The sequence below is a fragment of the Astyanax mexicanus genome, chromosome 9 (genome assembly GCF_023375975.1).
Source record: "Astyanax mexicanus isolate ESR-SI-001 chromosome 9, AstMex3_surface, whole genome shotgun sequence".
Classification (NCBI taxonomy): domain Eukaryota; kingdom Metazoa; phylum Chordata; class Actinopteri; order Characiformes; family Acestrorhamphidae; genus Astyanax; species Astyanax mexicanus.
In genome coordinates, this window is record NC_064416.1 from 26399276 (window position 1) to 26414138 (window position 14863).

At 38.0% G+C, this 14863-nt stretch overlaps 1 protein-coding gene across 4 annotated transcripts in view; it reads left to right on the forward strand.

Annotated features, from left to right (window-relative positions):
* The first annotated feature begins 2268 nt into the window (after positions 1 to 2268).
* cbfb (core-binding factor subunit beta) overlaps positions 2269 to 14863 on the forward strand; it is a 44063-nt gene continuing 31468 nt past the window's right edge. For all 4 annotated transcript variants that reach the window (XR_007440678.1, XM_015607602.3, XM_007256208.4 and 1 more), the window contains exons 1-3: positions 2269 to 2812; positions 4013 to 4099; positions 5963 to 6079. Coding sequence is in view for 3 of the 4 variants with exons in the window: in XM_015607602.3 (XP_015463088.1) it covers positions 2735 to 2812; positions 4013 to 4099; positions 5963 to 6079 (282 nt within the window). In the remaining variant the exon portion in view is untranslated. The remainder of the gene's footprint in view (positions 2813 to 4012; positions 4100 to 5962; positions 6080 to 14863) is intronic.

Consider the following 14863-nt stretch of genomic DNA (forward strand, 5'->3'; position numbering starts at 1 on the left):
TTTATATATATGTATATATGTTAATGTATATTTGTTTTCACCATTAAAGTGTGTTTTCCAGAGCAATCCTTCAGCCTTATTCTGAATGATAAATTACTGAATATAATAAATGTCACTCTTTGGAAAGCCATATTTCATGATATCACTGGGAGACACACATGGTGATGTAACCTCGTGAAATAAAACCTCATAATTTGGGTAACTTAATAGAAACAAGACAAAAGTTCCTTTAAGGTACTTACACTCATTGTTTGTTTTACACCATTTCTACAGGTCCGTTCATCCTGAAACACTCTCACAAAGTAAAGAGCAGCTGGTGTTTTTATAAACAGTCCCAATCAACAAGATTTTAAAACATCAGCAAAATATGCTACTCAGATATCATGAAGAATGACTGTACATAAACAACATGGGAACACGGTGCTCCACACAGAAAGTAAACGGTAGCCTAAACCATACGTAGCCAACCCTAACCTCACCCATTTCTGCCACATATACAGAGAGAACCAATTGCACAGAAACTATTTGAAAAGCAGACAGTTGTGATAAATATGGTAAACCACATGAAAGTGATGCAATCTGTCTGCCTGATCCGACAGGACCTCGAGGCCTTCAACTCTTTCTGATGCTGTGTTTACTTCCCCATTCCCCATCTCTTACTCTGCCTCCCCCCCTCGGTGCCTCTGTCCTCAGGGAAGTCACGGCTTCAAAACACGCACAACGAAAGAAAATAAGCTTTCAAACATCCACAGTGTTCAGCCCACATTCACTGGAACAAAAGTGAAGAGTGCTGACATTGTTTTACAATTTTAACAGGGATCACACTATAAATAAAAGATGGACGGTGAAGGAATAGTGATTGTTAACAGAATGTAAACTTAATTTATGACGTTAAGGAACTTTTTGGTTGTCTAGGTTATGTTTTTTTGGTAAGCTTTTAGACCAGCTAAACCATTAAACTTAAACAAAAAACAATATGCTGGTCAAAGACTAGGCTGGTAAACCAAGCTGTTTTTACAGTTAAGGTTTCCTTCTTATGATTATTACACAAAGATCGTGTTTGTGCATCGCAACTCTTGACTTGGCCACACCTTGCAATTTCCTGGACATCATATTGGGAGGTTAGATTTGCCTTAATCACCAGCACTGAAGCAGTTCTAAAAATGAGAGTTCTTTCTCTTCCAGATCTCACTTTGACTGCCACAGTTCCCATGAACAGCCATTTCTAAACAACTGTCTGTACTGTACATAGTTCACAAAGGACAAACTGTGATGAAAGAAACAACTGAACTAAAATATTTTATTATAAATACAAAAAAAGGTTGCCACCAGCTTCGATAAGCTTCTGCAATGTCACAAGATTTATTTTAATCTAATGCTGCATTCGTTTTTTTGGGACGCTTTCTGGACAGCAGATTTAAAAAAGTGAAGCGCTGTGAAAAGTGGCGTTTGTAACCCAAACAAATCGTCTATCGTTAGCCATGACCTGACCACACTAATGCTCAAGTGGCTGCATGCAATCACATTGTCAGAGCAATGTTCCAGTACATACAGCTCTGAAAAAAAGACCACTTAAAAATGATGAGTTTGTTTGATTTTACCAAATTAAAAACATCTGGAATATAATCAAGAGGAAGATGGATGATCACAAGCCATCAAGCCAGGTTGAACTGCTTAAATCTTTGCACCAGGAGTGGCATAAAATGATCCAAAAGCAGTGTGTAAGACTGGTGGAGGAGAACATGCCAAGATGCATGAAAAGTGTGAATAATTATAGGGGGTTATTCCACCAAATGTTGATTTCTGAATTCTTAAAACTTTATGAATATAAACTTGTTTTCTTTGCATTGTTTGAGGTTTGTCATTTTAGTCATTTTTCTTTTTCTGCAAATAAATGCACACATATACTAATACACAGCAAAATCAGATAAACTGAATTGGTCTCCTATTTTTTCCAGAGCTGTAGATTTGTCTTTGTTAAAACGTTTTTTAGTGTAGCCTATAGAGAGACGGACAAGCGATAGACAGAGTGTACTTTACTCGTCAAAAGAACGTGCAACCCTGAAAATATTTTCAGTTCACAAACAACAGCAGCGCGTGCTCTGCAGCTTCATCAACTTCTACTGCGCGGAACGCGTGCGCACTGCGGCCCGGCAGTGTACACACACAGACTTAAGTGAATGGGAGGAGAAGAGGAGGAGGAGAGAGGGAGGAGGAGGAGAAAGAAAGAGAGGTGTGGGGGGGGGGGGCGGTATTTTGGGTGTACAGTCATAAGTCGGACTCCGAGGAGCCAGGAAGTAACCGTGAGCCATGCAGCGCGAGGGATAAAACAGAAGTGAAGCGAGAGAGAGAGATAGAGAGAAAGAGAGAGAGAGAGAGAGAGAGAGAGAGAGAGGAGTCTAGTTCGGGAGTCTAGTCTGAGTGAGGAGGAAGGAAAAGAGAGAAGGAGAGAAAGAGAGATAGACTTATACACACACTCAAAACACATACACACACGCGCGCACACTCTCTCTTTCTCTCTTTTGTGCCAAAATAAGGCGAATATTACGGCGAGCACGCTGCTCTGCGCGCGCTGCACACACACCGCACGCGAAAGACGGAAGGAAATAAGAGCGGGAGAAAGAAAGAGAGACATACACAGAGAGTAAGAGAGAGAGAGAGAGTTGGTTGAGGCGACGTTTCTATCGGTAAGACTCGGCGGAACAGACCGACCCGACCGTCCATCGCGCTCAGGATGCCGCGGGTGGTGCCGGACCAGAGGAGCAAGTTTGAGAACGAGGAGTTCTTCAGGAAACTGAGCCGAGAGTGTGAGGTAACTAAGACCACCAACTCGACACCCCTAGCGCTAACTGTTAATTAACTCCGCTAACTTACTTAGCGTTAACTACTTCCCTACAGGAGAGCTAGCGTAACCCGGGCTAACCTGCTGACAGAGCTTCCGACAGACATCTCCTAACCTGAGCTGCGAACTCGCTTTTTAACGGTTTTTCTCCTCCCGAGATTCAAAAAATAACATTCAGCGCGAGCCCTCTCAGCGCGAGCCACCTTCTCAGTCTCGAGCGCATCACCCAGCTCACCCATCTCCTGCCGGTCTCTCACACTCACTCACCCAGCTTAATTTATTACCTACCGCCTTCTGCCTGCGATCAACTTAACTTACTCCACTCACAGGCTTTTAAACTTCATTAAAACTTTACTAATTAGACATCTTTAGTGCTAAGTTTAGGCTTATTTTTATCGGTAGCTACTTATATTGTGACAGAAATAATTAGCTACTATATTAAACAATATTTATGCAATTTTAAGGAGAAAAAATATGTAAATAATTTATGACTAGGATTGTTTTGACTATCGATTTTCAAAAACTGATGATTTTTAATTATTTGTTTATTCATTTAGTGTGGTTAATTGCAGATAAACTTTTTCTAAATGTAAATTATTTGTGTCCATTTTTTTTTCTCCAAAAAATTAAACAATCACAATATATCGATTTGCTTACAGTATTGCAATAATTCATAATATATATTTAATCGTAACATTCCACTTTATGACACTGATATAATGATTTTATAATAGCTATCTATATATGCATATTAATGTAGTTAACAATACATATCACAGTAGCACACTTTTAATTAATAAGGATATTCAGTCATAGGAATTTGAATATGAAAAAAATCTTACCAGCTTATTTACATCAAATTGACTCTGCTTGCTAAGAAAAAAAAAGAAAAATCAGCAAAGTCCAGCAAAAAATGATGATTAAGGTTATGTCCACATATTGCATGACAACTCAATAATAATAATAATAATAATAATAATAATAATGTAATTATTGTAACAAAGCTGTTATTGGCTAATTGAAGTTAAATGGAGTTATCTTTATTAACCTTGATAAGTACATTTAGGTAAATAAATGTTTTTTTTTTTGTCAAAATAGCATGAGCAACTAGCTAAGAAAGCCTCATCTTCCCTGAATTAAGCTGTTGTGTTTCTTCGTGTGTGTCTGCAGATTAAATATACCGGTTTCCGAGACCGACCGCATGAAGAGAGGCAAGCCCGGTTTCAGAACGCATGCAGGGATGGACGATCAGAGATAGTGAGTATCTTCACTCTTATCTTTTCACAGATATCTCCACATTGTTACTATCAGCTTTCACAGCACCTTCTTCGTCTCTTCCTTTAGCTTTTAAAATGAGAGCCTATTTCTCCTTCTTCTCATCTTTCAGCCTTTGTTCAGAATGTTTAGAAAATAAATTACTTATTTAACAATTTCAGAATTAATAATTAACTTTTTATTATCTTCATCATGACAAGCTTGTATACACACTGAATTTGAATCCACTCAGTTGATTAAGCTCATGTCAGTGTCAACATCTGCCACAAACAGCTCAATACAAGCTATCAGACACCCGGAACTGGTTACCTCCAACACTTCCTCGTTTTCTTTACATCTCATACAAGCACCAGACAGACCCTGATATTGTCAAGCAAACTTTGATGTTCATACTGTTTAAAGTAAAGGGCAATAAAGTAAAGATCAGTGGTTTTAAGTGAGCAGAAAATCTGTAATCTGTACTTTAGTAATTCTGTGTGCTCTCATCTTTTCATCAACTTTAAAAGGCTGTCTGTCTCGCTGCACACTGCTGTGTTTAACTTAAATGTGTCTATTCTAATTTAAAGGCTCTTACTGTGTGTTATCAGTACGCCTCGCTTAGACTCCCAACCACAAAAAGTATAATCTACTAATTTTAATGTAGTTTAGACTGTTAGAGAAATAAGGGAGAGAAGCAGCCAAACTGTTACCGATGTTAGCTGATCACAGGTCCCAGTAAAAACCTCTCCAATTTCAAGGTTTTATTCAGTTAGTTTTAAATTTAAATATTGTAGGGAATGCCTGGGCAGGTCTGAGAAGGGAATCAGTTAAAATCATTTAAGGACATTATTTTACACTATTTTTTAATTTACACTTTGCTGAATAATTTAATAGAGTAATATTGTAGAGTTTAGTGAGCCACTGTGATGATCAGCCTAGACCTGACTCTGATGGTCTCAGGATTACATACATAAAGTATTAAAGAATTTATTCTAAACTACACAAAATAATAATAGTTTAGTTCTTTTTATTGCTTTTGTGCACATGCCTAATACTAATATGCCTAGTAATGAACGCACAGTGTAATAATAATAGTACATCACCTTCTACAGTTCTAAAAACATCTTTAGATATTTTAATAATAAAAATGTATTTCAGTAAATACTCTGCAACTGTGCAGTTGTCTGTAACTAATGATGCATGAAGGACAACTGGTAAGAAGAAAACAAAAACAAACTCTCAAAACTCTGAATTGGAAAAAATAACAATAAAACAATAAAAAACACAATAAGAAAACAGAAAAAAACATAATTTAATAGGGCCCTATAATATCTCCTAAATATTTGCTAAACGTTGTATATATTCAGCTCTGGCTGTTGTCTTGCAGTAGCTCATACTCTCACACTTTTATTGAATTACTGTGCTATGCTTCCAAACCACTGTGTATTAGTCCTGCTGCGATTAATGTAAGTGAAGGCCTGCATTTAAAACAATTTATTGATTTTCTACCTCTTTCTCTCTTTCTCTGTCTGTCTGTTATGCCTCACTCCCTCATTCCCTCACTCCTTTGCTCTTTCTTTCCATCCTGTACTCACTCTTAAAAATCCAGCGTGCCCCAGTCCAGCTTGCCAGCAGTGAGAGTTGGTAAAATAGAATCAGATGTGCGTAACCCAATACTTCAAATAGAGAAAATGATGACTTGTGTTTTTTCTCTCTCTCTCTCTTTCTCTCTCTCCTCTTCTTCCCCTGGCTCTGGCTCCAGGCTGTTTTCCTCCTGTCCTTTTTTTTCTGAAGAAATGGCGGGCTGCATAATTAATGCTCGGGCCAGGCTTTCTGATGCTGTTTGTATTGATTTCCCTCTAAAAGGCTTTTGTGGCGACCGGCACCAATCTCTCGCTGCAGTTCTTCCCCGCCAACCTGCATGGAGAGCAGAGGCAGATGCCCACCCGAGAGTATGTGGACTTCGAGAGAGAGACAGGAAAGGTAATCCCCATCAAAGTCTGTCTGACAGACTGACTGACTGTCTGTCTGTCTGTGTGGTTGTCTGTCTGTCTCAAGCTCACAACATTAGCAGTCTCTTTAGTAAATCTTAGTTCTCATTCTGGTCCTTCTTATCTCACAGCCACCTTTGATAATTTTGACCTTCTCCCAACCACACACTCTTTCACTCTTTCACGCTCTGCATGATTTGGTCCAACACTTTTTTCTTGACCTTTTAATTATAATAGTCCTTATGGACATTTTGTTTGTCATCCTAAAGTACAATATATTATAATATATAATTTATATATAATATATATTTAATACATTCTGTATTAAATATGAAAAGGCAGGAGATGCTATCTCTTTTCTATTCTCATATCACATGTTGTTGGAATTGAGCAGAGACTCCTGATTATTGAATGTCCGCCTTTGATGGGCAAAGACTTTGGTTTTCCATAATGATATGTTTCTGTTTCACACATCTCAGTGAAAAATGAAAACTCGCACTATTACTCTTGAGCTCCCTGCAAGAAAAACACCCTCTCTTGAATGAAGCATGTCACCATTTTCCATTTTATACTTCAGCTGTAATATTTTATTTCAGCTGCGTTATTATTTTAGACATGGCCACCGCTTTTATATTTTCTTAACTGGTCCCACTACCTCCTCCCCTTTATATATTCATGTAGGATGTGTAGTCTAGCTCAGACTGTCCAAAACCCATAAGAATGTAAAACAAACCCATACCATAATGCCCTTGTTCCATTCATAACTTTTATTAAAACCATGTTATTTTTTTAGTCGCGGCTCTTTGCTATTCTATTCTGGTCATTGCTCCTTCTATTACAAACCTGACTGTGTAAGGACAGTATGTATTCCTAAAGCAGATGACCAAGTGCGCCATGAGCATAATATTTAAAAACACATAACCAGGATCTGTCTGCCCCATTATACTTTATACACTACCAGTCAAAAGTTTGGACACCCCATTTCTTGTTCAATAATATTTCAGCATTTTCTTTATTTTCTATATTGTAGATTACTATTGAAGAAATCAGAACTATGAAGGAAAGTAATACATATGGAATTATGCAGTTAATAAAAAAACTTAATATAATTTTGATTCTTTAAAGGAACCACATTTTGGTTTGCACACTTTTGGCAAATAATCAAAATAAGAGAAAACATTAAAAGAGAATGTGTGTCCACACTTGTTACTGGTACTGTATAGTTCATTTGCACAAAACAGATAAAGATACATTTAAAAGATAGTACTTATTGGATTTTTTTCTAATTCACTTTTTTATATTATACTGTATACTGTAAAAGTGGCCATTTCAAAAGCAAAAACTGATGAGCAAGTGATTTTTTTTGCGTACTGTCCTGAAAATTCTGATAATAAAACAGACAGTGAGCTCCTCCACATTGTTCCCATCAGTACAAAGGCTCGAGTCATCCAGAGATCAGTGAGTCATCTTAGTGTCATATGAGCTCTGCTTTCTCTCTGATATGGATGTGCTTTCAGGCCCTGTGAAAAAGCCTGAAGGACTACTCTGCTTGTCACTTCGCTCTGCCCTTATTTCAGTGTACTTATAACATATAGTCATATTTTCTGAACAGCCTGTCCAAAATTACAAAACAAGAACAGTTTATCAAACACAGATTATAAAGTGGCCTTGTGGCAGAGTTAATTCAGTAAACTTGACTATATGGCCCGGTAATGAGGTAATGAAATATCACACACACACAGAAACAATGCTGAATGGTTTAGAAGCTACAGAGAAGCGCTTGGACCATTTAATTCACTTGCAGAACGATTCTCTGGCAGGCAGCCCCAGTAGACTTTCTCCTCTGGCTTTGGTGCGTAATGGAGTTTGTTTGAGATGCATTAGCAAGGCACTTCTTGGCTTTTGTTTGTGTTTTTTACTTCACGCTCGGGCAGTCGTGGTGTTGTTGGCTTTGCTTCTGCTGAAGGGTTGGAGGCTTTCTTCACGGGCAGTGCCTCGCTGAGATGCACTCATTAAAAATGCATCCGTAAGAAATCGATGGACCTTTCGGCCCCTGGGCTGACGGACTAATCTTTGGCTGTTAATTATTTAAAAAGGCGTGACAGGTTGTGCGCGTGTGTAGTGCTGTCCTGATGAGTTGCTGAGGATCTGTGTGTGTGTGTTTGCGAGGTCAAGCCTGCTGGTAACCTTATCTCCCTGTCCGTCACCTCCGGCAGAACTCAGAGCCATGAAGCTTTAATGAGCCTCACACTGCCCATTCTAAAACATCCCCACTGGATTTAACAACAGATTCCCCTGCCTTATGGTAAACAGCACTGCACTGTGTTCCTGCTGAATTCAGCCTAAAGTACATGCTGAAGAAGCTGCGGTGGGGGAGAGTCACACGATCAGTAATTGGTGAGCATGATTGCTTTATATAAAAGTCTTTCACCTTCTGTATTTATTAGTTTAGCCTCCTACCTACCTGTAAGGAAAACCTGGAGAAGAAATTGTGATTTTTTTTTTCTTTCTTTGCAAAGAACCTGCAGTGGACTGTTTCTGTAATCTTATGTTTATTTAAAAAATGTTGTAAACAGTAGAACAAAGAAAACACATTTGAAATATTGCTGTGTTGGCTCTAGTGAGAGTCATCCTTGAAGACATAGGGACTGCATTATTGGAGATAATGTTCCAAACAATAGGCCTTGACAGGTTTATACTCTACAATCAAGTTTTAGAGCGTGGGTTTCCTTTCCCTTTTGTTCAGAAGGAAACCCTGCAAGACAGACTGTGCTGATAAGGTCTCTCTCTTTCTCTCTCACTCATTCTGCTTCACACTTTCTTTATTGTTTTGCAGGTTTGCATCTGCTCATCTCTGCTCACTTTTATTGTGCTTGCATGTACAAACACACACACACACACACACAAACAAACACATTGGGGCCCTCTGAAATCTGAAAGCTTTTTCACAAATTTCGTCTTTTTTTGTGTGTGTGTGTTTTCATTTTCAAGTTTTGGACAATTATTTTGCATTGCATTTTCTGTGCAGCTTATTTGTTCAAATAAATGTAGGTAATAAAATAACTAAATTTATTTATATTTATAATTTGGGCATTTGAGTCTAATGAGAATGCTCTCGTTTTCTGGAATTGCACCTTTTTGTATACAGTGTTTAATAGTAGTGTGAAGCATCACACTGTTTGCATTGGATTATATTTTTTGACTCACAGATCAGATCATTATGAAATTTTAACTGGTTTGGTCTGTTGGATTAATGTGTTGATTTTGGATTCTCATTGCTTAGTGTTTACAAAGAGTATATTCAGTCATATCCACATTCTTCATTTACATAACAGTTAGCTGCTATGCTGCTTTTAAGTCATGTCGGAAATATTGTATTTACAAGATGAGTGGGCATGAATGACATCACAAACTCATATTTATGGGTGGGAAACTTGGATTATTTAATGAGCGCCAGGTTTTTGAGTTGGGGGCATGTCAATAAAAAAGCTAATGACTCATTTTGAATTATATACACACTGCACTCTATTTTTTGTTTACATGTAACAAAATCAGAAAGGTCAGTGACCAAAACCACTTAGGCAGAATTCACATTGTATTTCTGAAGCGGACTTGAAGGCAGCATCAGTCTGTATGTTTTCACAGCAGCTCTACCTTGAGCTTTACTACAATTATTACTTTAAAAAGTAACAGCAGTAGAAAAACTGTATTCCACACCGTTATGGTTAAACTTTAGCGATTCATCCTGATCATGGATTATCCCATAGGGTCCTACACATACAGCACACATACACTCACACAGTGACAATTTCCAGTAGAGCAAACCAATTGTCAACCTTTTGCACAAATAGATCCTTCCCCTGGCCTAAGGTTTTAATAGACTGAAGCTAGAAAGCCCTCAAATAAATAGTATCTTAAATGGAAAGTACACACTATTAAAGAAGAGTTACAGTAGAAAGGAGATCTGTATTGGCAGAGCCTCCAATCATAAATCAGTCATCAGATGGCTCATTCATCACTCACAGTGGGCGCTCTGACTGTTGTTTTTCAGTATGACTGTAAAAGCCCACTCTGTGATAAAAGCTGACTCAAGTCATAAAATGTGAGTGGGGTACAGTATGGCAGGCCTCACCTTAATCGAGCACTGACTGTGCTGTTCTGACACACAGCCATATGATAACGTTTACTGTGAAGTATTTGGAGGCACATAAAGAAGGGGTTTTTCATCAAATGAAAACACATAATGAGATGTGTCTCAAGAGATGTTGGTAAACTCACATGTCTCACCATTAAAGTCTCTGAACTAATAATACTCTTTTATCAAAGACAGATGTCTGAATATGAACTCCAATATGAACACCAATTCTTATTCAGGACAAAAAAATCTTAAAATGTTCATGTTGTGAATTATTATTATTATGGGATGTGTAAATAAATTAGATTAATTTTATACTTCTAATAACTTTGTGAGATTTTACTGACAACTGTATTAAAACTTAAAAGGAGATACACTTCTCTATGGTGAGACACATACAAACAATTTTTTCTACTCTGGTTAGAAGATTTCAGGCAAAATTATATATTTTTGTACATGTTTTTAGGCACTTTTACATTTGCTAATAGGATTGTAAAAGTATTGATATATTAAAATATTCCAGTATTATAGCTTGCAATATTGTATGCATTCATAAAACACATTATTCATCTAAACCCATCAGATCAAATTAAAAGTAAATTTTTAAGTTAATATATTTAACAGACAAACCTGTATCATGAAACATATTGTGTTATATTGAAGTCAATTCAAGGCATGTCGTTTTATTGTCAATACTGCATATGTACAGGACATACAGAGGATTACAAATGCGTTACTTTCCTACCCAAAGTCACAGCCAAAAAAACACAAGATGGTAGTTGACTAAAATACGACTAATTCAATTATAAATAATATAACAATGAGATAGAAACTAAAAGTACAATACAATGAGATCACAGATATCAACATACGTGAGACAATAGACACAAGACAATAGTGTAAGTAGACAATAATATAAGAATAAGTGAAGTCTGTGAATTCTTAACAGTCTATGAATGCACTTGTATACACTGTATACACTGTAGTGCTGTGTTTTAAGTGATGAAACTTAAATCTGTGCTTAAAAATGATGCATTTCTATAATCTGATGCTTTAAACTGTTAATAAAATCTTAAAACCAAAATTAATACTAGATCATGCAACAGTACAATTCTAACAGTCATTTACTTACTTGCTTACTTACGTACTTACTATACAGCTTAGCAAGGCACATGTGAACAGTTTGCTCCTACTTCTACTCTGTTTTTCACTTCCGTGTTTTCCTCATTTGAACTCAGACAGGTTTGTAAAGGTTGCAGACTTTCAAGCTGTGCCTCTCAGTTTCTCGTTCTCTTTAGGCTTAGCACAGAGTTTGGTCTATAATATTCTTCCTCTGCAACCCCCTCTTCTTGCACCCTTATGTTCCTCTCCTCCTCCACCTCCTTCCCTCTTCTCCAAGTCTGAAACGCAGGCGTTGCCAGCAGAAACGGAGCTGGGCCAGTTTAAACTTGGCCTGTGGCGGGGGACAGTAGTATTATCTGAGTGGGGCGGCAGAGCCCCCGCAGCACAGCTTAAGTACAGGCTCCCAGTGTCACTGCAGGCTAATGGGAACCAGCTGTGGGGGAGGTTAATTTTAGCGGTAGCTAGCATGGCCTAGGGAGGTGATGTTAACCCTATCCCAGCCAGGAGCTCTGCTAGAAGCCTTCAGCGATTCAGCAGTTAGTTCCTTATCCCCACACAGTGTAACTCTATTGAGGATGTGGAGTTAGGCAGGGGTGCAGTATAACCACTCTGACTTGCTAAGTTCGAGCACTAGTTGAGCATGTTTTCACTCAGCCGCCACCACGTCTCTGGGAATGATGATTTACTGGTACAGAAAAGACATTCCATAAAACTGTAAAAGCACTTTTACAGTTGTTGGAAAGTATTATTTTTGACCATAGAATAATGGCATATGTAGTCAGTTCACATGCATAAAAATACGATTTTATTGTTATGACAGAGTGGAAGGTTACCAAACACAGAATAAATGAAAAAGTCTCTGAAAAATAAACTGAGGAGAACAGTAGAGTTTGAACTGGATCAGGAGTTTATTTTTATACAAATACATAGAGAGAAAAAAATAGACTCAACTAATTTGTATAAATAAGTTTCCTCTTTTTAAAGAAGTTACATTTAATGCAGAGTGTCAGCGAAGTGTCACAATCTTTTTTCTACAAATAAGACCACACCGATGTGAAATTTGTAATAATTATGATTGAGTGGTGTTTTAATTACATGTATTGATTTCAGTTTACAGTGGCTAATATATTCATGTCTATAGATTCCATTCTCTGACTGTGATATCTGTTTGGCAGACTGTGTGGGGACCTTTAATCTTGATTGTGATGCTGTGTGACAAACAAAAATGAAGTAACGTACTGTAGAATGTAAATTATGTACCTCCTGTATCTCAGTAAGATATATATAAAAAAGATATAATATAGAAACTGAACTTTAGGTAGAGATGTTCTGATCTCATCAAGTCATTATCAACCGCTTCATCCATTAAGGGTCGCGGGGGGGTGCTGGAGCCTATCCCAGCCGGCATCGGGCAGAAGGCAGGATACACCCTGGACAGGCCGCCAATCCATCGCAGTGTTCTGATCTCATCCAGTTTATATGATTAGTAACTGGATTAAATCCTAATAAGAGTTTAGCCTCATACATTTACACCATGGTAGTCCAGTGCATCTCCTGGCAGTCATACAGAAATCTAATTGCTGTGTGGCATGAAGTATGCAAATTTTTTGTGTTTTAGACTTAAGCTGGTAACAGATCTAAGGCTTATTTAATTTGCTGCACTGGTTAGATAGGTTAAGTGTTGTGGTTTGTTTCGAAATCTCTAACTTACTTTGGCGTCAGTTATGAAGCTAGAATAACAGGTTAGCCACAATGCTAACAGTCTTGGCAGGCTTGAAGTGTTTTAGTCAATAAATATCATATCTGTATGTTGCTGGTCTTTAGTTATGAAGCACAATGCAGGCCTCAAGCAGGTTCTGAGCGATACTGAAATATTCTGTCTCGGTATATTTTGGCAACAAATCATTGTGTACTTCAGTTTCTTTTGAAGATGACATAAAAACAGAAACAAGCATTTAATTAAATTTATGAACTGTTCAGCTTAAAACCAATATCTAAAGCAACACATTCTTTTTTATCTGTCAGAAATGTCTAAAGAAAACATTAGACAGTTATGAATTATGAACAGAATATTTTACTTCTTAGAATCTGTTCAGAATATATTATAAGAAATAGATTATATTTAATGTTGGTCATTAGGGGTGGGAATCTTTTACTATCTCACGATTCGATTCGATTCCGATTTTGGGGGCCACGATTCGATTCAAAATCGATTTTTGATTCAAAACGATTTGATTTATAAAAATTTATTGAAAACTTATTGAAAAAAAAGCCTCCAAAATATACACTGGTCCTGGAGAAGGTAATGTGTTACAAAAACAATAAAATGTGCAGGAATGTGGGTCTTCAGTGACAGAGGAATCACTGGGATATCACAATGACGTTAATGAACAATAAATAAATAATAAATAACACTGCTTTATTATAAGGCTACTAGCGGTGGTGTGTAGGTGACGCTGATGTGATGATAGCAGTGGAGCGCTAAAGTTCAGGAGCAGCTGCTGATTAACTAGTTAATTTTAGGCCGTTGTATTTCTTCAGAAAGGGGGCAGGAGGTGGAGAAATTAATTCATATTGTCCATTCCTTAATTCCTCTGTGATGAGGAGCTGAAATTAGCTCTGATTAGCTTATTGTTATTTTTCCGTTCCGCCTTAAATGCTGCAGCCCGCTGCCACCTGTAGCGTTATTTAAGGTGGAACTGGAAAGTTAGCTAGTTAGCTAGCTAACAGAAACTGAAACTAACTACTAGCGATCTTTTTTATGCTTGTTATGAAGCATTCTGCCATAAAACATTAAAACTACACGTTAATCTAAGGTAATATAGTGCTTGTTCTGCCATCTTACCGGTGATTCTCATACACCTACGCTCTGTGTGGGTCTGACGGTAAGTTCAAACTGCAGCGGCCACGGTCGCTTTGGGCAGTGGGAGGCGGAGCGAAAAACGCTTCGTGCCGCTGCAGTGTGAACTTACCGTGAGGGGTAGGGCCAAGGGAAGAAATGGGATTGGACCTTAGAATCGATTTTGGGACATTTTAAATCGATTCTGAATCGTAGTAAATGAGAATCAAGATTCTTATGTGAATCGATTTTTTGGCACACCTCTATTGGTCATGGGCTGAATGGCTTCCCTAAACATGTGCACCTGGTGTCTGTAGTTGCACCTCATTTGCCCTTCATCTTAACTGAGTGTAGCTGCCCAGTGTCATGCTAGAGATACGCTCAAAGCGAGAGATATACAGTCAGAATGCATCTCTTTCATATATCCTCTGTCTCTAGCACTTAAACCCGGTCTCGTTGAAATGTGATCTTGGAGATGCGGGAGCTGCGTTTCAGCTGGGAGACTTCAAGGGATCTGATGCTTGGCCCCCCTCTTCTCCTCTCCTCTTTCTTCCCTTGTAGCATTCATGTGTGGTTCGTCCCCCCTCACACACACACACACCCACACACACACACACTTTTTTTTGCTTCATGCAAAGCAGAAATTAGGTCCGTCTGCTTGGGCCATGCTGGCTGGGGCC